This window comes from Vanessa atalanta, chromosome 1 (genome assembly GCF_905147765.1).
Source record: "Vanessa atalanta chromosome 1, ilVanAtal1.2, whole genome shotgun sequence".
Lineage (NCBI taxonomy): Eukaryota > Metazoa > Arthropoda > Insecta > Lepidoptera > Nymphalidae > Vanessa > Vanessa atalanta.
This window is the reverse complement of record NC_061871.1, coordinates 3,047,528-3,073,091: the sequence shown is the minus strand read 5'-3', so window position 1 is coordinate 3,073,091 and position 25,564 is coordinate 3,047,528. Positions and strand designations below refer to the sequence as shown.

Here is a 25,564-nt window from a genome sequence, read left to right as displayed (position 1 = left end):
CTGTATGAATTTCAGGAGTCATAACAAATTTTATCTATGTATTATTTATACGAAATAACTTGTACCTAATAATTAAAAGTAAAATGATGTTATTTACCTAAATCTTCCAAGGCTTGATTGAGCTGATTGTCCTAGAGTGGAAAAGAGTGTTACAAAAATAGCTAGCAATATATAATATATAATAATCCAAAGGTGTCCCGTAACTTATTGTAAGTTAGGGGACACCTTTGGATCAGGCTGGCTGATAACATAAAAAATAAAATTGGGGGGAACTGCTGGATTCAGAGGGAAAGGAATTGGTCGGAATGGCGCCATTTATGGAAAGCTTATTTTCAGCAAATAATTTGTCGCCCAGCCAAGCGGACGGGTTAGACAGTGAATGAACAAAGTAACAACAAAGGCCACTAATCGGCTACTAGATATAGAGAAATATCTATTATTACACCGCGTGGAAAGATGAATTAGGAAAAGTATCACACATTGCGTCATATCACACTGGACTATCATCAAAACAGGTCAAACTTAGAAAATGATCGAGTGACACAGTAATCAGATATTTTGCCTTGGACCAGATAAAATAACCTTGGCCTATTCACAAAGCCAAAAGGAAACTATTCTATTGATGTTTCCTAACCATAAAAGTAATTCATAACATAGACATCTAGTACCTACCTACCTACAAAATGCCAGTAATAGAATATATTTACGAAGTGAAATGTACTAGGTAAAGAAACATATATATTTATTCAAAGGTAGACTATATTTTAATGATATTTTATTAGATTTCTAGTAATTAAATATTCCAATTTTAATTATAACTTCGCTTTACTATGTGTTCACACAATTGAGTACCAATAACGTGAGTACAAACATTACAATTAAACCTAAAATGATTTCAGTCTCAGCAGCTGCTGTGAAATTTAATTAAAATTTCATTAAAGACATTGCTCCGACGAAAACTTTGACATGGTACTAAAATTCTACAATTTCTTAATTTATAATATATGAATACCAGACAGTATGGCTCCATGTGTGACATAATTACCTCTTAACTATTTCCTAGTCAGCTAAAGTAATCAGCACAGTTTTTTTTTTGCAAAGTCATCTGTCAAATGTTAACAATAAACAAAACTATTTGTGAAGGTAAATAAAGTTTTAATATCTGAATATTAAATCTAGAATCGCATGAAATTATATTAGATGTGTCATAGAAGTTCGTATTTGCTTAACTTTATGTGTTCGAAATAAAATATAGCGCAAGGCTTCTACCGATAAAAACATTCGTCCGACTATAATTCATATAATAAAAAATATAAAGTAGTAAAAGCTATTATTATATAAACGTACTGAAATATTTCTTACTATAATTTACTTAATAAACAATTATGCTAAGTTTTGAATCGGATGTTCTTCCGGAGTAAAAAGTCTATTTAGGTATTTCCTGTAACAATCAGTATTAAGTAAAAATATAATTGGTAAAACTAATCTTATATGAATTAATTCTATACTAAATTCATGCTTTTTGAAATACATTAAAATTTTAAACAAATGAATTTAGTATAGTAGTATTTAGTAGAGTAAAGTAGGTAATGAGTTTCCCTTGAAAAATTAAAATGCTCATTATAACATAGAGTAGACGAAGTTTGTCACATCTTAATAAATTGTCAAAAGTTAAGTTATGTATTAAGTTAAATTATGTATTAACGATTTATTCATATTATGCTATCGATACAAGTAGAATCGTGGCGTTGTTGTGGTGAATAAAAAATAGTTTAGAGTCCAGTGAGTCAAAACACAGTAGTGTCATTTAATTAGGTCCAAAATGTCGCTGTGCATTCCACGTTTTGCTCAGATTTTCCTAATGTAATTCAGATAATGTATATTGAAACAAGGCATGAAGCAAATGCTTTAATCAAATATAATTCAGTTTTCAAACTTATGGATTTCTTTTAAATTTATGTAAAATGATGTTTATCCCCTTGATCGGATGATGATTTTAATTTTTCTTGTGAAGTAAAAATACTTACATAAAAAATACTATTCGAAATCGATCCAAGGATTCAAACTTTGAGTTATATTTTATATAGTTAACAGCTATTAAGATATCAGTTGCCTCTTATTTTACTATCATAATTATATCAATCTAAACCCAGGCTATCTGACAATGATCACGTTACAATTTTGCGTAGTACATACTAAACAATAAACATTAAATGAAACTAATAACAACATGACCTCGCTTTCCCGAAAAAAACGACTCAAATTTCACAGTAAGGTATTTACAGCTATTGTAAACAATGTCTCGATATTACAGTGTCTTATTACATAGATCGGCTACAATTTTCCAATAATCATTAATAGATACAAAGAAATAAGCCGATTCAATGTTATTATATAACGTAGAGTGATGTTATTGAAAATCGTTTACATAGCTTATAGATTTTCAAACGAAAATCGTCTTTAACGCAATAAAATAAGTTATAGAGTTATTATGAGAAAAATGTTAGTCTTAAAGGTGAAATAATTATATTGTTTATAATTTTATGCGAAGTTGAAACAGTAAACGTTGTGCAATTATTACATCCGTCAGCATCCATACTCTATATTTGCTATGTTATCTTTAAATTATATATAAACTATTTATTATTTGGCCTTATTTTTTTTTTAAAAAATCGACCCCGTACTGTAATATAAAATAAGAAAGATAGGCTTTAAATAAAAAATACAATCTTTTCTTAAAAGGTTTCTCCAAAATAAATGCGAACTCAAGCTGTGTGTCATTTTTGACCAACATAAAAAACGAATGTATATCATTTACTCATTATCTATCATTTGTTTTAAAAATAAATAACAAAATTTATAACAAATTATGAATAAAAAAAAATAAACAAAAAAATCTGAAAAGATCGTCTAAGATTGAATTATGAAAGGAGAAATCACTGAAAAGGATAAGGTCATTCAACTGTGCCAAATTCTCAAATTACTTCACTAAAATTACCGGAATATTTTCAAGAAGCTGACGCCACTTTGCTTTATATTCTTATACTTTCATTAAGCCCAAAGAATTTTAGTTTGTTGAACCCTTTTTATGAATATTGTTTTGATTTTAACATTAAGGTTTACTAAGTTTAAATAAAACCGATGCAATCATAATAAAGCAAGTACAACATTGATAGACCAACCAATAAATAAACACAAATGTAGTTACGTAAAAATAAAATTTAGCTTATAAATATCCCACTGCTGGACTAAGGTCTTCTTGTGAATAAAAGTATTGGAGGTTTATTTCACCCCGCTGCTCCAATGCAAGTTGGTAGAAGACACATTGGTGGAAAACACATGTGGAAGATTTTCAACGGACACATGCAGATTTCCTGTCAGGAAATGTTGTTTGATGATGATTGATGTTTTCCTTCACCACTTAGCGGGAGTTACATTTGTAAGCACGAATTAACCGGTGCTTTCCCGGCTTGGAACTTGCAATTTTCGGTGAGTAGTGTAATAGTAAGGGGATCGGGGTGGATGTGGTCTTTTATAAATTATATATATATGTCGGAGAAGCAGGATGCCGAACAGTTGGGTTCGGGGATTGATCCGACATTTGTAAGGCTATGTGGGCGTGCAATGGAGATATTCATAAAATAAAACGTATTTAATATCGTCTGATTACTATATTAATTGATTCAATAATCGTACACCACAATAATATCAAAGGATTACAATAATTCATCTCGATTAAGAGCAAATGGGTTTGCAAGCAACCATCGCATTCGAGAAGCTTGTCAAAACATAACGACTCGCGTTGCCATGACGCTTACAACTCCATTCGGGGTGACCCGCTCTTATAAGTAAATCAGCCATCAAACATTATTGCCAACTACTCGATTCATTAATTATCCAAATCAACAACCAAAGTAACCACGCTCCGATACGGCCATCCTGCACTATCACACGTCCTCGTGTGTCTCGTTGCTGTAAACCTCCTCGTCTGTAAACAATAAAACAACAAATGTACACATCATAACCCGCTTGGCCATTCTGACCACCACACGATGAATATTATAACCGTCCATGCTATCTCAATAGCATAATATTCTCTAGCAGCATAACTTTACAAGGTAAGCGACCAGCAAGACCACTAAGGTCTATTTACGCCACTTAGTCAATCTCTTGCCACCAAGGCTGTCATTTGCCACCAAGGCCAATTTTGTCACCAAGTCAATCACTTGCCACCAAGGCCATCATTTGCCACCAAGGCCATCATTTGCCACCAAGGCCAATTTTGTCACCAAGTCAATCTCTAGTAGGGTCACTATGCTATGCTTTCTCTTACCAAGTAATTTGTTAACACCGAAATCAAAACAAAATGAAAACTGCCCACCGTTATCAATAGAAAATAGACCTAGAGCTGGGGCTTCATGGTGCAGATATCCACTCGACGTTCCACAACCGACTCGCTTGTTTTGTTTTCCTTCTTCGCACAACGCGTCGATATGTGGCTTCGCTCGCCGCAGGAAAAACACGTCAGCGGGGATGTTTTCTTCGAGACGTCCATTGTATTTCTTGCTTGCTTGAGCTTTGGCGTTGTTAACCTGCTGAGTGAGCCTTCGTGGTCTGATATGTGTTCTGATCCCACTTCTGATGTCGGAGAAGCAGGATGCCGAACAGTTGGGTTCGGGGATTGATCCGACATTTGTAAGGCTATGTGGGCGTGCAATGGAGATATTCATAAAATAAAACGTATTTAATATCGTCTGATTACTATATTAATTGATTCAATAATCGTACACCACAATAATATCAAAGGATTACAATAATTCATCTCGATTAAGAGCAAATGGGTTTGCAAGCAACCATCGCATTCGAGAAGCTTGTCAAAACATAACGACTCGCGTTGCCATGACGCTTACAACTCCATTCGGGGTGACCCGCTCTTATAAGTAAATCAGCCATCAAACATTATTGCCAACTACTCGATTCATTAATTATCCAAATCAACAACCAAAGTAACCACGCTCCGATATATATATATATTTAATAAAACTACAAAAATTACCAGCTAATTATTTTATTATATTTTTAAAACTTACGTATTTAAAATCATATATTTATTAAATGACAAGTATAGTTTCCAATAAAAAAAAATACATAACTATTTAGGGTATTTCAAAATTTAAAGAAATTTATTTAGGCATTAATATTTATATTAGCTTTTTCTATGAAATAATGGTCTTATTATAAGCTCATGTAAAATAAAATAAATAGTGACGTAAATAAACATGACCTAAGACACCAATACAATTAATATTAATATTGATTTGGTCACGTGTTACGAAACGTGTCAATTTTGCAAGAAAGTGTTTACAAAGTGATCCTTATTATGTATTTACACGATTACATAGTTAATTTATTAAATCGCGTGATTGTTTTCCACTTTTTGATTGGTCAAGTCTTAATTTCAAACTTATTAGTTATATACTTCAATTCCGAACAAATTTTTTTTTCACACGGAATTATATTTATTTATTTAGTTTTTATGACAAGTAATGTTTGAATAACAATAATGAATGAAAAATACAAACATTAGTAATATTAACGACAATCTATCGAGATCATAACCCAATTACAATTCTTTATAAACACTTAAGATATAAGTATAAAAAAATAGCAATTTCAGACAAGACCTAGGAGATATTCTGATAAGTTGTACGATGAGTCAGAGAATACCTGAGTTGACTTTCAATCACTTGAAATCATTATAAAAACATAATTTTATTTAATCAAATACAACTACCGTATTTTTTTTCGGAAATTTTTAAAGTTCTGGACAGATAAACTTTGTCACAAATTCTTTTGATTTTCGTATTTTCTTCATGAAGTAAGTGGTTACCACTGTCCATAGACAATGTCACCGTTAGAAATATTAACCATTCCTTACATCGCCAGTGCACCACCCACCACGGAAACTAAGATGTTATGTTCCTTGTGCCTCTAGTTGCACTGACTCACTCACCCTTCAAACCGGAATACAACAATACTAAGTATAACTGCTTGACGGTAGAATTTATGATGAAAGGATGGTACCACGAAATAAAATTTTGACATTTTTCTTCCAATAAAATGACTATAGTTATATTATTTTTGGCTGATCATCAGTTCAAGAAAGTCCTAAAACGAAGATGTAATTTCATTATAAAATGATTTATATATTATCTACTACTGCACCAAAATAAAAAATAAAAAAAATATTAATTAAAAATACAGTCAACCGTTTTAGATAAAAAAAAATCACACGTTTTTTTGGCACACTATTTTTGTCGAACGCTTTCGCCGTTCCACTTTACCCAAGGACTATGTCACTAACGGTTCGGCATTCATCTCAGGATAACTGTTGTTAGTCTAGAACAACCATACTCCACTCGAGTCGACATACAAGATGTCTATAGCCCGTGGCCAATAACTTATTGAAATTTCGTTGAATTGATCGCTAGTAATATCTTTTACGTTTATTTTTTCGATAAATTATTAGTTCAGCTAAATATAAGCTATTTTGCCGAGTTTCATCAAAATAATTTAATCTTTTTTTTAAATATCATGTATACTAATATTATAAATGCGAAAGTAACTCTGTCTGTCTGTTGCTTATTCGCAACTAAACTACTGAACCGAATTTGATGAAATTTTGCATTAGGCAAGTTTCAACCCCAAGGAAGGACCCTTTGTGGATCCCTCAATTATTGTTACGGTCTTCATTGTTATTTCATAAATTTTATACGAGCATTATTCAAACGATATCTTCTTGATATGATCCGAGTGAAAGTAAAAACGAGAACATTCAAGTTCACTAGATAATCGAGATGTTTTATGACTTCGCCTCAAGGTCGTTACAGTACAGAATCTAGAAAATTTCGCTAGACTTTCATCGCTAGACTGGCAAAGTGCCAGCGTAGGGAACTAAACAAATAGGTAAGGGAGACTTTACTTGGCAGACGGCCAGCACACAATTTATATAACGGTATTATGCATAGATACACTACAAATAGCACGTTAACGTTCTATTGCGTGGTTATTAAAGTTTTATTAAAGAAAATAAGCTCCAAGATATCATCTTCATGAATAAAACGTGTCTAGCAATAATGGCTGATTTATGAAATCTATAATACAGTTAATTTCCATATAACTTTCCTCGAAGTACTTTATTCAACTTCTTTGTTGGTTGGCAGACTGACAAAAAGGTCACCTAGTGATAAGTGGTCACCATCACCCATGGCATTGGCACTGGAAGAAATATTTTCTCAACCAACCCTAACATCGTCAAAGCTCCGCCAACCTTGGGAACTAAGATGTCATATCCCTTGTGTCTGTTAAAAACTATAAAATATATGATGATTAGTTGTCAACTTGTCACATCCGGACGGAATTGCACCGAGACTAAACACTAAAAACATATTCTAGCTTAGTCAAGTTAGTTTAATAAATATTACATTGTGTGCAACAAAACAAGCTCAAATTAATTTGGAATCTCACATAATATAGATATATTAATATCCTTTAGAATCTAAGACAATGATATTACGGGTCGTGTTATTGTTATCAATTCCGTAACGAACAAGCTATTTATGTATATAATTTTATGAATTAACTTATAACGGAACAATCACTCAACATATACATGACAAAGACAACGTTTTCCACGTCTTAAAGAAAAAATGTTTAGCATCAAGTTCATTCAACTTTTTCACGTGACTCATCCCACCTCAAAAACAATTTCAAATTATAATATTGCCATATACTGTAACTTCGCTTTATAGATATTTAGTACGTTCCAGTAATATTATAATATTTAGGTATTCACGTCGTGACATATAGACATGGCTTAGCAGTGAGATTGTGAAGGAATTCACTTCGTATCTCACTCGGAAAATGTTGACAACCGACTTATACGCCATTTTGATACGTGTATTCAAAAATATTTTAAATTGTTATGTTCAATGTAAAATATCACATTCCGACATTACACGCACTTTTTCTGCGGTGAGATTCGCATTTCTTGGTACACAATAAACCTACAGTACGAAAAGTATGCAAAAAAAATGTATTAAATATAGGTGAATAAAGACTATTGTCATATTATAATTAACTAGCATTTAAAACTTAATAGCTTATTTTAATGATCGAATACTGAAAAAAATCCATACAGACAAATTATGTTAGCAAATCTATATAGATGAAGATATGGATCATATTTCGTAACATTTTTTTTCTATTGTGCTAATTATTAGACTTTAAATGATTCAAACTTTGGAATGTAATGATTTCGCTTTCTTCGAAATTCGTGCGTGTGTACCGTCACATCGCACAGCGGAAGTTAAAACGAACACAACATCTAAGTAACTGACACAAATTCTTCTTCAGGTGATTAAGACCAATTTGAATAGACATACACAAATAGGTAAATAAAGACGCTTAGTTTTAAATAAACTAATGAAATTATTGTTATAATCTCAAAGTCTGAGTTAAATAAAACTGAGTTCCATTTTTTTTATATATATCCAATTTCGGATAAATGTCATTGCTGTGTGGCGTGGGATACATTAGAATCCCACGCCCACAGCCCGCCTATCACAAAGACAAAAATGTCAAAGAAATAATTAATAAAAAATTAAAAAAAGGAGTTAATTTAATTAAATTTATTTTTTTTGCAGATGGTAACTAAAGTTGTGTGATCTTTCTTCTATTCGATCTTATTATTATGTATATATATTATTATATTATATTATATATATGTTATTATTCTCACTGAATAATAGTCAATTTCACAGTATAGAGTGTTAGCACAAACACAGGTACACTCTCTATTTCTTCAATCTCATTCTCAGTTAGAGCGAATCTTCCATACGTGCTATCCGTGATACGAGAATTTTACTGGCTCTAGGCTGATATTGGGAATTTATTTATTTATGCTTTATTGCACCAACAGTTAATAATAGATTATCCCTAAGAATTAACATTTAAAAGTTGCATGAATGCAACAGGCGGCCTTATCGCTAAAACACCGATCTCTTCCAGGCAACCTTTGGGCAGAGGACTGGTGACAGGATGTAGAACTAATTTGGGAAGGAGTACAATATTTTTTATAAATTATATATTAATACCATGGGATCGCCACTAAACGAGATGTAGTGAGTAGTTTAAATGTCAGGATTCAGTCAGGTTTAAGTATGAAAAAACGTAAATTAAACAAAAATAAAAAAAATTACATACTTTAAAGACTTTATGGGTACTGTTGAGAAATCACAAAAATTCAATAAAATAACTGTAAGCTGCATACATTTTACTTGTTTGTTTTAGATATTGTTAATTTATTCAAAATGAAAACGTCAAACATGGATAAAATATACGCTTGTAACCAAATTAATTTGATTTTTACTAATCTCCGACAGTCCATAAATATTAACCCACTAACATAATACATCCGTTGCTTTACAAGAGCCTGTATTCAAATTTGTTCTATCAATAATATTAAAGTCTATTGACAAGTTTGTGTAAGCCCACGCAGAGGATAGAGTTCCGTAGGTTCCATAAAATAAAATGAAACAATTTTTATTAAAAATATTTTATTATATCGTACATTCAATTTAACTTATTTTTTACGCATGTACTTTACCAAAAATGTGTTTTGTTGATTTACAAAATCTTTATCATCGACACATGCCTATTAAATGTAGAGACAGTAAATATGACCTTAGATTGTTCACAATATTTTTAAGTCAAATTAAAATACATAACATTTTTGATTTCTTACCAGTAATATTATTTTACTATCTAAAGCATCTCTAACATCTAGTTTAATTATAATCTTATGAGACGAACATAACGAAATTGTACAATTTCAGTTTTGGCTACTGAACTCTAAAAATGTTGTATACCAGAAAACGCCACCGCATAAAAAGCGGTAGCATGATTAATACATCTTATTATTGTTACTTTATGTTACGGTGTCAGTATAAATGACCTAAAAGCAAACATCTTCGTAACGGTAATGTGGAGCAGGGGCATTGACAGCGTTACTCACTCCAACGATCCCGGAACACATGCGAAACTTATGCGAAAATAAAATTTGTGTTTGACTTTAATCGAGATTGCCGATATCATTCTAAATACGGTCGATGCCAACGAAAGTGCATAGTGGCTTTCTCTTTAAAAAATTAAAAAGGGTTATGCAATTTATTTTACTTACTAACATTTATTTAAATATTTTATGGTTGAACTAATTTGCTCAACTCGTATATAGCAAAATAAGTTTATCTTTTTAACCGACTTAAAAAAAGGAGCTGGTTCATGATTCAACTGTATGTTTTTAATAAAAACAAAACATAACTTTGACCTTTTTACTCTATACATTTATCGTTCGCCTACTTGTATTAGGATTAATGAGATTAACTAAAATATACAAAATAACAGTTTCTAAGAGGTAATGTTTTTCCAGGACATGCCCGGATAGTAGTAATTTGTACATACGTCAATCAACTTTCTACTTAAAACTAATTTATAACATAACAAGAAACTAGACAACGAAAAGTACACACAAGAACACGTAGGACAACGCTTTAAACCATTAAACAGTAGGAAAATAGCTATATATTTATCAATCTAAGCTATATTTAAATAAAATAAGACGAAGAAGTTTATATATACAAAAATGTATGTTCTTTTTTTATGTGGTACCAATATATATTTTAAGCGGTTGCATTGCAAGTATTTCAATTCGCAGTTCATGAATGTCACTTTAGTGTTTATATGTATACAAGTCTAGAACACATAAAAAAACAGCCTAATTGAATTGCCTCCGGTTAAAAAGGAGTTAAATCCCATGTGTCAAAGTTACAATGATAGCAATAATTTGAATAAGTTTCCTACGTGACTTATGTCACTAGATAATGAACGATTCAATTAAAGCCTATATTACCTTTGTTCCATAAACCCTAATACGTGAATGAGTAACGGTAACAAAGAATTTGTCTCTTTGAGTAATATTACAAACACGCGGTGCCGATTCGACAAGTTTGAAAACAATGAGACCGGGGAAATTCGGATAGGGCTGACACGAAGAAAAAAGCTAACGTACGTAACAAAAAAAAACTTGATACAATTATAACAATGTGTACTTAGAACAAAATTTATTTAAATTAAAATACTATTTAAATCTAATAACCTTAATAAATCATACAGCTATTTAAATTATTACATTCGATGTGTTATTCTTAGACTTCAAAGATAGCTTGCAAAAAAATAAAAATTGCCAACCCTGTATGATTCATTTAGGGAGCTCCAATTTCTTCAGCGTATTTTCGTGTCAGTTACACGAGACACTCATTAATTATTCCGAATACTAATAATAATGCATACATACATACACGCGATCGTTTCTGACCCATGGAAGATGGTTTATGACCATTCTGGACATTTTAAAAATATGATATAAGGGAGATGGACGAGATTAAACATTAATCTCGTAATCTGATTATAATTATAAATAACTAAACATCCTCCTCTACCTCTTTTTATACTTAAAATAGGAATAAAAGGAAGAAGATAAATAAATTAATCCATCACCTAGCTTCAGGGCAGTTTGTTGGATACACATTCAGCTGATTTACTACACAATTATATCTTACTCATGCAGGATGGATAATAGACATAAATAAAGCACGTAAAAACTCAGTGATCTTCGTGATTTAATTTGATTTGAATTATTAAATAGAATAGGGGCGCCAACTCCTTGGATTTTTCGGTCTCAGCACCCATGACTATAACCTCTAAAATTGCAAGGCAAGACAAGTCGCGAGCCGCATACATTAATAAAACCTTTCCGTCATACTGCCTGTCTGATCAAGAAAAGTAAGAGACTGCAAATTTCCCATTTCTGGGCTCAGACCTCTACTCTTTTTGAGGCAAATTTTGATTCATATTCCACCACGTTGCTTCAGTAGATATAAGTATACACACATGGTTCAAACTTTCAGTTGTAACATGTAGAATTCATCGCGATTTATCCGTTCACCGCCGAGTGCTTGGCGGGATTGGACCCCCCCAATCTTCGAGTAAGATTCGCGAATTCTAAGCACCGAACTCATCTCTCTTTATTCTTAAACGAAACATATGAAAAAAAAAAAAAAATATTTAAAGTCGGCACGGCAGGAAGATAAGAATAAGGTGAGCATTAGATATACTTAGATTGCCATTTATCTACCATTACTTCGGTAAGCAATCCACTTCGCTATCTCGGCCATTTAAATATGATAAATCTGAATAATAACTCCAGTCGTAAAATTTGTATTTCTTTGCAAAGGAATCTTTTCTCGGTAAAAAGGATTCCGAGCTTAGTGCATGAAACAGTATCTACAGCAAGACAAAGGCATACGTAGAAGTCTTTGATCTTATATTTAATTTTTGTAACTATCAAATTTAGAGTTATGAATATTTTACATAATTAAACTCATAGTTCATATCAGAATATATCTACTAATGCTCCTTAATTAAAATGTAGAGTTTATTCCATCATACAACTCATGGATCAGTATCAGAATTACTATCGCTTTTTTTGGATTCTATGTATATATTTCTTAAGGAATGTCTTCCTTCCTTCACCACCAAGTAGGCTAAGAATAATTGTAAGTACAAGTATAGTGAAAACCCAATGGGACTTACTTTTATATAAACCGGAATGAATAAGTATTTGTTAAATTGAAAACTTTTTGAAAAGAAAATATTGTAGTTGGTGCTAAAAGCTGACTTATTGCTAGAAGCGATTTTCTAGCAATTACCCCCTGTAGACTAATCAGAAATACGTGTCAATTGATTTATTCTAATGGTTATTCTAGCTTATGGCGTTTAGACCGATCTAGGATTTCTAATATTTTATATTATTCAATTTACGTAGGTTAATGATATCGTTGATTGATAAATTACGAATATGATATTATATTGGTATTTAAATTTTAGTAAAAAATATGTTATGTATATTAAACTGCTAGGGTTTTACCTGCTGAATTTGGAAAGTCCATTGGTTATTAATAAATCAAAACTATTCGTCTAATATTAATATTGACATCTGTATTTGATATTATACTTATTTATTGTTTCCGTAGCCTTCGTTTTACCTCGTTTATTGGTTCGATTATAATATATAGCGTTAACATACATAAATACCACTGTTTTGTAACTTTGATTAAAGCTATGAATATACATAACATATTTATAAATAGACATTCCTTATCTTTAAAATAATTGATTAAATATTATATACACATATATAAATAATAATACTTTTACAATGTATCATAATTATAATAAAAAGGTTAGTTTTATTTTTTCCTTACGTTAGTTTATTTATTTTATTTATTTTTAATATTGAAATAATATATTTGTACCATCGAAATTATAGTAATAGTTTAATTTCTAACATCATGCATGTTATGTTTGCCAAACAAAATTAGATATGTACACGTAAATATATAATGAAATACCCATTGTTCCAATGTACGTTTGCAGTACTAGAAGCAATTATTTTAATAATTCTCTACTTTTATGTCTAGTATGAAACAGGCTTATCAATATAAATACCAAACACAATGCAAATATCATTCTATTTACAGCACTACATCAATGCTCGTGGTATAGTAATGTTGAATATGATAAGAACATCCTATAACGGATTTGTTAATATTTAAAATAAGGCATTGTATTGAGTTATTTAAGGACCTATTAACAAATTCTCCAGGTTTTATTTAAATCAATATTCTACCTGATTTCTATCCACAATAATATTATAATCTCTTAATTCCTTACGGATATATTTCAAGGTAAGCATATGCCAGACTACCTGAGCTTTAGGATCAAGGTTTTTCTGGCGCTTATTTTTTATCCCTGTCATTCTGGCTATAATTAGATGGTTCATCGTAACATTCTAAGTTAGCTAGATAATATAAATATCTCAGTAACGGAAATATAACATAGAAATTTCTACAGCAGCAACACCAAATGTTCAAACAGGACGGAATTCTATTATTAGTACCCATAAGATTTGCTAAGCACATGACAAGCATTGCATTTCTTGAATCTTAGCGACGAGCCTGCAGTAAATGCAAAAACATTCCGCATGGAGCGCGCTCACGAATAGTCCAGCTAAATTTGTCCACATGGGTTTAGAATTCTGATAAGGCTTTGTTTATAGTAACCGACTTCGTTATCGTGACATTTCCTTAAAGATACGATTTAACCTACATAATCAATTACGAGCTACAAATCTAACTGAAATTAAGTATCTTCTGTGGTGTTAGTTTATTTCTGTCAACTTTGGATAATTATTTATCACGCAAACATGCGTCGTACTGCGTCGGGTATGCACCCAACATGGTACTACTACGTATACATTGCTTACCGAATACGAAACTACGTCAACGTCCAACAGTCATTCAAGATCGTGGTTAAATATAAAGGAAAACAAAATCGAGTTACCTTGATTGATTTATATAAAATATTGATGAATTTCTATAAAGAAAGCATAAGGTTTTTAATTTTATTTTAAGTGTGTACGAAATATGAAATTGATAACTCTTCTAAACACAATTTTTATTTTAATCATACTGAATTTCCTTTTTTTGGCAGTAGAATTTAGAATATACCATAAGTTTTGTAATATGGAAGACCTTCAGAAACGGGTTTCCTAAAAGGCACAAACCACATGTCTAAAAACTGACTGTGTAAATGTATCTTTACCAGACATGCTATGGTAGCAGCTGGCGCATACCATACATAAGATTCAGTAAAATTTTACGATTATTATTATAAACAGTAAAAAATTCAAAAATGGTAATTTTTTTTAACAATTGTATTTTAAATTTATGCTTTGAATAAAGTAAAAAATATATATATACAATTTACTACATTTCATTAAAAATAAACTAGGATATAAAACTACATAATAGTAAATAAAAACTACAATGCGGCTTTATTAATTCTCTACTAATTTTATACAGTTTGTATATCAATTCTCATTTTTAACGAGTAGGTACGTTAAAAAACAGTCCATATTAGATTCTGACTATCTTAATTAAATAGCATGTGGCCATTGATGTTCTCGTAGAATGTTAATATTTGAAAAACATATTTCAAAAATAACAATTACTAAATTATTATTTTAAGCAGATCTATCTTTATAGATCAGTTTTAAATAATAATTTAGTTCTTTTACGTAAAAAATGCATTACCTACGAAAAATATATTTTTTAATTTTAATAGTTTTAAAAATTTTGTAATTTTTGATAGTTTTAAAATTTTAATAAATATACCTTTACTTTTAATTAATATCACAATAAAATTATAACTTACGTATTATTCTGTAAATATACTAAATAAATATTATAATTAAAAATTAAATTTAAAAGTATATATTATTTAATTAGTTTGGAAATAAGCAACAATTGAGCTATCTGTCAACATTAAAATATTTGCTGAAATCATCAATACTGATGCTTTGAAAAAATTAAAACGATTATAAGTACGATACCGCGAACCTTCACTGTAAAACCTTCGAGTACCCAGCTCAAAACAGTCGCCACTCGCGAACGCGCCTCTCTTGTCGGTCGGCCTACATTCCGTTCACATCGCGCTTGTGTCTGAGCAGTTTGAATTTGGCGCGTCAGTACAGTAGCGGTCAAGCCGCGCGCGCGCTCCAATGCCAGCCGGCGGCCGAACGAACGTATTGAAAGTTTTGCTCGTGTTATTTACTTTTTTGTTTGTTTTGGTGCGGTAGTCGGACTTGTTTTTAGTGAATAGAGATAAAAACTGTAAATGTAGACGTTTTCAGTGAAATAATTACCTATTAATGAATTAAACTCTACATTATTTTATTATTAGTGCGTAAGTGTCATGATTTTTTTGTTATCAACTCGCGGTTATCTTACGGGCCGTGCGAACTTTTAATAAGCTTTACTTCCTTTGTTTAGGGACGGCGACGCCTACGCTAATGATTGTGTGAACGGTAGTGTAGTGTACTAAATAGTGTAGTACAACACACAATCATAATATTTACGATGGACGGCGAAAGAAAAATAAATCTAGGTGAAGGGGTCCCATTGAATTCGGCAGGTGCAGCGAATATTTTTTTGAACACGGGTAAAAATAAGAAAGTAAACGACGGGACTGTTATTCATCTGAAAACAGGTGATTATCAGTTCCAAAGATTCTCTCTGAACTTAAAATTCAAACATTAAACTAAACGAACATGTTCTATTTTTTTATTTTAGAGAAGCCGGCGGACGTCGGTGTTCATATAAATACGACATTTTCTATAGCGTCTTCCAAGAAAATAAAGCTATTGTTTATATTCAACTTTTTACTCAGTGTAATATGTATGGTAATAAGCTGTTCCATTGCATTCTATTACTGGAACGAAATGATTTCGATGCGAAGGCAACTGGACGACTTAAGAGAACAATTTCTGATACAGAACCTAAGAGACGGAGTTCTAAATCAAGATAAGACTGTTCAGAGCCCGCTGATCTCGAATTTGAGGCCTCATCTTGGCAAAGGACCAGAGGTAGTACGTGAAGGTCGAATGGACTATCGTAGAAGTGAAATATCACCAAACGCGAGAAAGTACTTTGTTGAAGATCTTGGTGAAGATATGCTACTGGTAGACTCCAGTAAAAAAAATCCTAGTCATGATTTAGAACCAATATATGATTTGTCTGTCTTCCAAAAAGGTAGGAACAGTTATTTAAGCTTACTACACTCTTTCCATTAATATAGTAATTTGTATCTCAAGCTCAACTTACGGTTTCATACCTTTATTGCAGAACCTCTAGTCGTACAGTTCAATGGTGCTATGAGAGAATTAAACATTGGGACTCAATGTGAGTATAATACATTTAATCCATTTATTTATGAGAAATCAGTAATATAATTACTGCAATATTTTTTTAACTATATAAAAAGTTATTTGGTTTTGCTTCATACAATTAATATTAGTATGTTTAAGAATAAAATAATTTTACACACCATCCAATATATCAATAATCATTTATTTTGTAAATAATTATATTTACTAAACTATAATAGATTACAAAATCTAATAAAACAATTCAAGAATGCCTATTAAAATGTTAATTTATACCGCAGGATGTGTGTACAAAGCCTTTATATTTACTATGAGTGTTTATTACACATGAATCATCTACACATGTCAAAGACATCAACTTTATTACAATGGTGTAAAGCACAAATTATATTAGCACACCCTGTGAACCATTAAGTACAGTCACATAGTTAAATGCTTAGCTTATATTTATGCCAGTTCTGATTAATAATTAATCTCTCGCAGTAATTAAACGGCCAGACATTGCTATATGATTCCTTTTTTAAATTCCTTTTCATTCACTAGAAAATGTAGTCTTACTAGTAATATGCAACAGATGTTATGGGTAACAAACTATTAAATTATTCATATTTTACATGTGCAGAGTACAAATGAAAAATATGTACATGTAATGTACATGTATGCCAAAATAATTGTTAAAAATATTGTAGTATTTATATTAGTACACAAAACTAGCTTAATATATATGCAGTGAGAGATTATTAGTTATATATATTCAATTATTATAAATAGGTCTAGTATTTAACAAACTGTTAGACATAGTACATTTGAATTGATATATCCAACAGATATATTTTTTTATGCATGCTCTTGGAACCCTATCTCATTCACTTCCTGGCATAAAAAGTAACACTAGAATAAAAGTTGTATATATTTCGTTTCTTTTATAATCCAAACAGCAAGAAATTTTGAAAGATGTATTAACATGAAGATACAATTTTATTTTGTTTGTATTTATATATCATATAACTAATCACTTGTAATTAATCAGCACTTAGTTCTATCACATAGATTACAACAAAAACAATTAAATAGATTACAATAACATTGCACAAATATTTAAACTACAGCAAAAGTATATGTGTTAGTACAGTGTAACATATACTGAAAAATAAACATAATTAACTAAAATACTTTAACAGCAATAGCCCAATTACATTAAACTACTAATTTACTAATTTAACGACAAAAAAAATGGATTATATTTCCTTATAATTTTTTTCGTATTAAAAGCCAAATGCTGGTTGTGTATTCCCTGTATGTGTTAATTTTTAATATTTGGTTCGTGTTGCATCACTAAGGCCCAGAGCGGGTGGTAGATACATTCGACATATCCTTACGATGTTTTTTTTAACCCCAAACACGACATGAATTATAGATACAATCAAAGTATACGAAATATTACCTTTCTTGCTTGCGCTTTTTCTCTGAGCACACGTTGGCCTTTATTTCTACTGCCTCAATGGACTTTTATATTTATACTGACTATTGATGACGAATGCTTGCATTATTGTCAAGTAGTTTGTTTTTTCCTTTAACTAAAATATTTCTAAATGAATGGGACAATATTTTGTTATTGTTGTAACTCTCAATGGATTTAAAAATGACAAATTCCCGAAACTGAAGTTCCAACACCAATCCAACTTCACTTAATTACAGCTGACTGTGAAGCTTATTGTTATTGTTACAGAGCTGTTGAGCTCGTTATAGTAAACAAACTAACTGATACTTTAAAACATGAACATATTTTCACACGGCTAGTTTATAATTATCAATTTGAAAATATAACCACACATATATCTCATTTTTAACACTACAAATTTGTAACTAATATTTATGAATTTATTGTAATAAGTATTTGTTATTAATTTTCTTTTCGCTATGACGTTAGTTCTAGTGGGAAGATAATTGTATTATTGACTCTAATTACATAATTTTCCTTAAGCTATAAGTTTACTAATTGTTGAATATTCATTCCAGCATTAATTGGGCCATGGGTTCGTGACGTCGAAGTCTCTACAAAGAACAGTGAATCAAAAATTGAACTGAACACTAATTATTTTACCGTTAAAGAGAGTGGGCTGTATATAGTCTATGCTCAGGTATGTTCAAATCTCTTTATACTTTAAAAAATATATATTTCTTACAGAAATATTATTAAATACTGTTTTTAATATTATTAAGGACTCATTCAAATACTACAAATCTTTTTTATGTGAACTTTGGTTTAAACCATACTCTATACAGCTTATAAAATGATATCCAAAAATCTTAACATTTAGCTATAATCATTTACCATTCAGTATGCATAAAATACATGTAAGCATATATAATGAGCTATAAATAATCACTAGTAATTAATTAGATATGATACTTGGAATAACAAGTGTTATATCAAACAATCATCTATTTAGGGAGAAGTTATGTTAATAGTCATTACATACATGAAAATGACAGTGTTTATGATTTTTCTTTCAAAAGCGTACTTTAATAAATTCCATATATTTTAATATGTAATATAAACATTGTCAGTAATTCAATTATTTATGCTTTTTATCAGGTGGTATATTTGACGCATGCTCCAAACTGCTACTTTGTCTGGGCCAGACAACCTGCACAGGAGCCACGATTACTAACTACTTGTGCTACTGGTGATGACTCCAGCTCCAGACCTCTAAATAAATCCCAAATCTCCTGTTCAGTTCAAACTGTTGCCAGATTATACAAAGGGGACACAGTAAACATTGCTCAGCGAGAACAAAACAGGACACTGTGGCTCCGTCCAGGTTACACATACTTTGGTTTTGTTAAACTTAGTTCCTAATTTGGCTGTGATAGTGATAATGAACTCTAAAATGGATCTTCCATACCATTAGGGACATGCAATATACTCCTATAAATATAAATTGTTTACACAATTTAAAATTTTGGTAAAATGTGGGCAAATAACTTTTGTGCCACTTCCATTCTTTTGATATGAATGGTGTCACAAAATGTCTATTATAAGAGTAATGTACAGAAAGTGATTTAGGTGTGCCATATATTGTACATAGTGGTCGATTACAAATACATCACACTTAGTACTTAGAATGAGAGACAGCTGCTAATATAACTATTAAGTTAGAATAACAGTTATCCAAATTCATTTCAATTTCAAAGACACGATGAAACTGTTATAACTACATAAGTAATATTCGCATTACTCTTAAATTATACTTACTCTTTATTAATGTTAAGCTATGATTATTTTGATAAATGATTAATATTAGTTTTAAATTACTGTTATTAGATACAAATGAAAAAATATATTTGACGCGATTTAAACTTACTCAATAAAGCTCATGATTTTTTCCTGTATTGTGGATAAAAACAAAACAATGAAGATTAGCTTTAAATGAGTCACATAAACAATGCTTCCATTGTGTATAAGTAAGAGGCGAATGATTTAAAATCTCCTTGTTAGCTGAAAAATCCCACTTTTTGTACCAAAATTTCCTTGTTAAGTTTATCTAAAATTTATTATGTATTCCAGTGTGTAAAATTTGTCTGTATTCATTTGTTTATGTTATTATTATATGTGATGTAATGTGTGCTATGGAAATAATAATAATTAAGAAACTTAATTTTGCTCAAACAGCATTTTTGTACTCTATCATTATTATTATTATTAATGAATATGTATTATATTCATAGTACTGCCAGTGTAGCAGGTTTTTATTCAATTTTATGCAACATTAATGCATATTTAGGTTTTATAATACAGTGTATTTTAATGTAGAAGTTATATCACTTAAGGTGTAGTCAATAGAACGAGTCAAGGTTTATTTAAGTTGTCATTTGACATTGTTGAATATATTTTTAAAGGTGCTGATTTGTTAATAGTGTGAATGTGTGATATTTGAAACGATAGCATTAAGAATATTGACAGATATTTCTATTAAGAACATTTAGTATGCTATTATTTCTAATAGCGAAAAACAGTTATTTCTGGATTATAGTTAACTTTTACTTATTATATTAATTATTTAAAGTACCTTCTTAATGCCGGTACTATAAGTATATATCGTAGATTGAGTTCGAAAAACACTAAATTTGCTACTTGATAGCTAAACGAAAAACTAAATACTTAAATAGTATAAAAGATATATATCTAAAAGATATTGGTGCGATTTTGTGTTTAAATTTAACAGGATCTCTTTTTGTTGTGTGGGTTTAAGGAAAGGAAATTAGTTTAGTTTTGAGATTGCCAAAAGCAATAATATCAATACTACTTAGCAAAACTACCAGTGTTAGTATAATAAAAATTAAGGTACAAATTGTACAACTAAATAGTACTAAATAATGGCAACACTGTTATTTTTCATAATACGAAAAAATGTGTTCATATAGCTTAATTTTTGTCCCATGTTCAATTCCGACAATAGTTTCAATACAAGTAATCATAAATATGTTTTACACAGATTACTTAATGTGATATATATTAAGATTTAATAATGTTAAAATGTTTAGATAGTATCTATATTTAGTGATAACTTGGAAATTCGTTACCTACATTTAAAACGGAAATGTAAACATTTGTAAAGTGCAGGCCATTAACGATGTCATTTATATCTTATGTTTGTATATACTACGATGTATATTTAAAATATTTCTACACTCCCGTCCATCAATAAAATGTGCCTTAAACGAATATGTTTTTCTCTCTCCTCCAAAATTTAGCAACAATATTTCTATCAATCATAAATCCCCTCTGATGACCTTCTGGTCAGCGGCAATCATATAACTCGTGGCAGCAGAGAGACTGAAATAATTTGACATTTATGTATTATTCTCATAATATTAAAATTATATATTAAACGTTTATTAGAATCAAATAAATTGAAAACCCTTGTGGACATGTGGGTTCTGGGTGTTCGAAAGAGTGAAATCGAAATGGCATACATTTTTGGACAAAAAAACAGATTAATGACGGTACGTTTTCACCGGTACGTTTGTTTTTACTTTCTATATTTTTTCTATTTCTAATCTTAATGGAGAAAGCATCATGCACAATAACCGGTTGAAAAACAATGGCATATTTCCTACAAGTAATTTTAGTAAAGGCTATGATAGTGCATCAACGATGAGAGGAAGTTTCAGCGGAGCTCATACTATAAGCAGAAAATTTCCGCTAGCAGTTTACATGCATTGTAATGCTCATTCACTGAATTTCCAAAATGCGGAGGCTATTTATAGGTTTAGGTACTATAACTTGTGTCAGGATTTTTATTCACGCATTTGCCCTACGTTCGACTGTACTGACCACGTCCTCTCCCCCGAAATGAATGCCTGGCTACGACCATGCTTCAATTAAATAAAAATCATTAGCAGCGTAAAAAAATCCGAATTCACAAACTTTAATAGTTTCTTCTTGTACTATACTATGTTTTGAATAGATTACCTAGGTCATTTATTTACGCTATTTTCGATACTTGGAAGTTTACTTTTGCGAAAACGTCATGTCGGAAAAAGAACTACGCGCATATTCTTTTCTCTTTACTATGCTCCGGGTATTCCCCCTAGATTTCATCATCAGACTGGGCTTCATGCGCAAGCAATCCTGTGTCGCCCCCCGAAAAGTAAGTATCGCTGGTTTTTAAATGAGCATACCCGCAACAACAAGTTCCCTATTATCCCAATTTATATAAGGGTCACGTATAAATTTTTTTTTTAAACTAAATAAACGAGGGTATTTGAAGCGTAATAAAGCTTTGTGTTGTCGGATTATCGAATCGAATAGTCTATGCCCGATTTTTTTAAATATAATCTGCTCTATTTTTTGTATTATAATGTATATATAATATGAATACAAATCGAAACGAATGATAATGAATAGTAAATCGATTGTTCAAGTTATTTTAGGTAAACTCTAATCAGTAATCAGTATTGAGATTTGACATTAGTGATTGGAAAATCTTGACATTGACAGTTTAAGACTCGAGTGGAAAATAAATAATTATAAAATATAAATACATAAATTTATAACTATAGTATTCATTAATCAAATTCCTGTGTATAGTTATATATAAAATCATGCTTTCCAGGTGCTTAAGATTTGTATAGAAATATTTTATAAAAGCTCAATTTATGTAAGAATTGTTTTTTTTTTAGGTTAAGAATTAAACGAGATATAAAATATTTCGTGCGGTGTTTATCCGATAAACCTCCTTCAGATCACGATGGTAAAATATCAGAAATTAAAACTAAAGATAGCAAAGAACAAAATAAATCGACTGAATCTAGTACTGAAAAGATTCAAGCCCTTCTGAAACTGATGATGTCTGAGCCTAAAATATCCGAAAGTGAATACAGAGAAAAGTTTGCTACAGCACCGGAAAGACAGAAAAAGCATAAGCCTGATGTATTAGAAGTTAAAATGGAGAAGATTGGTAAACTGTTATTTAAAGTAAATGAAGTTATCGCAATTGAACATATCACTTATCGTAATAATAATTAATTTTAGAGGAAAGCATCACCAAAGCGGCAAGTGATGTTGCTCAAGCCATTGGAGGAGATGTTAAGCAGACAGAAGCTGAATTACTATCTAAAGTTCTTGGGAAAATAAACCAAACTTCTACATCCCTCAGGTAAAATAAAAACTGAAATAAGACATGATTTTAGTGATAAATTAAAAAATAAATTTGGAATAAAAAATCTGTATATACATTTTCAGTGATTTAATAGTGGGAATGAAAGTAGACAGGTCAAAAGACAGTGATGAAACTGTAACAAAAGAAACAAGAGGGCAACAAGTAAAACGCTTGATGAAGCCAAGAGAAGGCACAGAAGACATTCGATACTCCCAAAGAAAAGAGAAAACAACATTTGAAAAGAAAAGAAGGTAAATGTTTAAGTATTACAATTCCGTATTTTACAGATCTCAACTGATTTTATCTTATTTCACATGTACAGCCTGTAAATTATCCACTGCTTGGCTAAGGCCTCCTCTCCCTTTGAGGAGAAGGTTAGGATTATATTCCAACATGCTCCTCCAATGCGGGTTGGTGTATTCACATGTGGAAAATTATGTTGAAATGAGACACATGCAGGTTTCCTCACTATGTTTTCCTTCAACACTGAGCATGAGATGAATTATAAACACAAAATTAGCACATGAAAATTCAGTGGTGCTTGCCTGGGTTTGAACCCACAATAGCCATCTCAGCACATTATTTATCTATCTGTATCTTTATTTAATCTTATTTGATACATACTAACTGCTTTAAAGAGAAGTTCATAAAAAAAATTTTAGTTGTATGCTCTAAATTAAAAAAAAAATGTTACCCAAAAATATGACATGATGATGCTCATTTGCTTAAAAAAATTATTGTATATCTAAAAAATATATACATTTAAATCTGTATGGGTGATGTACCTCTATATATTTACATCACAAATGATAAAATTTATTAATAATGTTGATCATTATGTACTCAAAATATTTCTTTCTGATGTGAATATATTATATTCTGATTAAGATATTTTATAATTATGTTTAAATTTAGGCTCTTCAAAATGAAATATGTATAGGAGAAATTCAGTAATACTCTTTTTTAGCATGCCTCAACCCATTTCAATGGACATCTTCAGTGGTGAACCACTTGGTATATTCAAAACGAAACAAGAGAACTATGGAACCAAGTTGGAAGTTTGGGATCACTTGAGCCAAAGAGAGCTCTTGTTGGCTACTTCACAACCACCTGCCAATTATTTCCAGAAGATGATCCAGTGGACTGAGCAGGGAAAAGTTTGGAAGTTTCCTATAGATAATGAACAAGGTAACATTAAATAATTATTTATTTTTTTTAAATTAACCTGTTGCTTAAATGACTGGGAAATTATTCATATATATAGAGCAAAAATTAACAGTTTTAGGTTTTGAGCAAATCGAAATAAAATACTACAACTTTACCAATTTTTGTCCCTTATACATAAACATTTATGCACTATTTTTAATTACAGGAATAGAGGAAGAACAAAATGTCCACTTTTCTGAGCATATATTCCTTGATGCACATTTGGAAGGTTGGTGCCCAACTAAGGGTCCAATCCGTCACTTCATGGAACTTGTGTGTGTGGGACTTTCAAAAAATGCATTTTACACAGTTAAAGAAAAACAGGATCACATTATGTGGTACAAAGAGTATTTTGAATCTAAACAGGATATTCTTAAAGATATTGGTGTGTGGGAAACTCAATCGACCAGTGAAGCTTCTACGTAACTTTGATAAATTAATTTAATAGATAGATTAAATATATAATAAAATTAATGAACAGATCGTTTTTCATTCAATATCTGCACATCACATTAATTAATTATTATGATTACTCAGTACCAAAATAGTATTGTATATCAATGTTTCTATTTGTTTATATTACAAATTTGGTTAGGTTTAGCCGTGAAAATGTAACAGAGAGACACTTTTGCATTTATAATATTAGGGTAGATTATTAGACATATTATTTCGATTGGTGGTTTAACTAAAAATATAGTATTTGATTCAGAGTTGGATCAATTAAGACATATGTACATACAATGTATAATAAAACTAAACCATAATAATTTGATAAGTCATTGACATA

At 30.6% G+C, this 25,564-nt stretch overlaps 2 protein-coding genes across 4 annotated transcripts; both read left to right on the top strand.

The window, feature by feature from the left end:
• The first annotated feature begins 15,612 nt into the window (after positions 1–15,612).
• On the top strand, positions 15,613–21,632 carry LOC125067019. 3 transcript variants are annotated; one of them, XM_047675400.1, is made up of 6 exons: positions 15,613–15,924; positions 16,011–16,179; positions 16,311–16,769; positions 16,863–16,919; positions 18,923–19,044; positions 19,503–21,632. In XM_047675400.1, the coding sequence occupies exons 2-6, from the start codon at positions 16,098–16,100 to the stop codon at positions 19,764–19,766; spliced, it is 984 nt and encodes a 327-aa protein (XP_047531356.1). In that variant the 5' UTR covers positions 15,613–15,924; positions 16,011–16,097; the 3' UTR covers positions 19,767–21,632. The 3 variants fall into 3 exon arrangements, with proteins under 3 accessions (XP_047531356.1, XP_047531347.1, XP_047531364.1); XM_047675391.1 differs by having other exon boundaries at positions 16,011–16,227; XM_047675408.1 differs by lacking the exon at positions 15,613–15,924 and having other exon boundaries at positions 16,173–16,227; positions 16,316–16,769.
• Positions 21,633–22,889: 1,257 nt separating this feature from the next.
• On the top strand, positions 22,890–25,255 carry LOC125064251 (28S ribosomal protein S31, mitochondrial). The gene is made up of 6 exons (XM_047671205.1): positions 22,890–23,025; positions 23,093–23,370; positions 23,445–23,568; positions 23,655–23,822; positions 24,539–24,759; positions 24,944–25,255. The coding sequence occupies exons 1-6, from the start codon at positions 23,015–23,017 to the stop codon at positions 25,201–25,203; spliced, it is 1,062 nt and encodes a 353-aa protein (XP_047527161.1). The 5' UTR covers positions 22,890–23,014; the 3' UTR covers positions 25,204–25,255.
• The last annotated feature ends 309 nt before the right edge of the window (positions 25,256–25,564 follow it).

Excerpts from the sequence above, each read along its gene's own strand:
- LOC125067019 (XM_047675391.1), top strand. The coding sequence starts at position 16,098 with ATGGACGGCGAAAGAAAAATAAATCTAGGTGAAGGGGTCCCATTGAAT. Across the intron at positions 16,920-18,922 it reads ATTAAACATTGGGACTCAAT|CATTAATTGGGCCATGGGTT; the intron begins GTGAGTATAATA and ends TATTCATTCCAG. Across the intron at positions 19,045-19,502 it reads TGTATATAGTCTATGCTCAG|GTGGTATATTTGACGCATGC; the intron begins GTATGTTCAAAT and ends GCTTTTTATCAG.
- LOC125064251 (XM_047671205.1), top strand. Across the intron at positions 23,371-23,444 it reads AGTTAAAATGGAGAAGATTG|AGGAAAGCATCACCAAAGCG; the intron begins GTAAACTGTTAT and ends AATTAATTTTAG. Across the intron at positions 23,569-23,654 it reads CAAACTTCTACATCCCTCAG|TGATTTAATAGTGGGAATGA; the intron begins GTAAAATAAAAA and ends ATACATTTTCAG.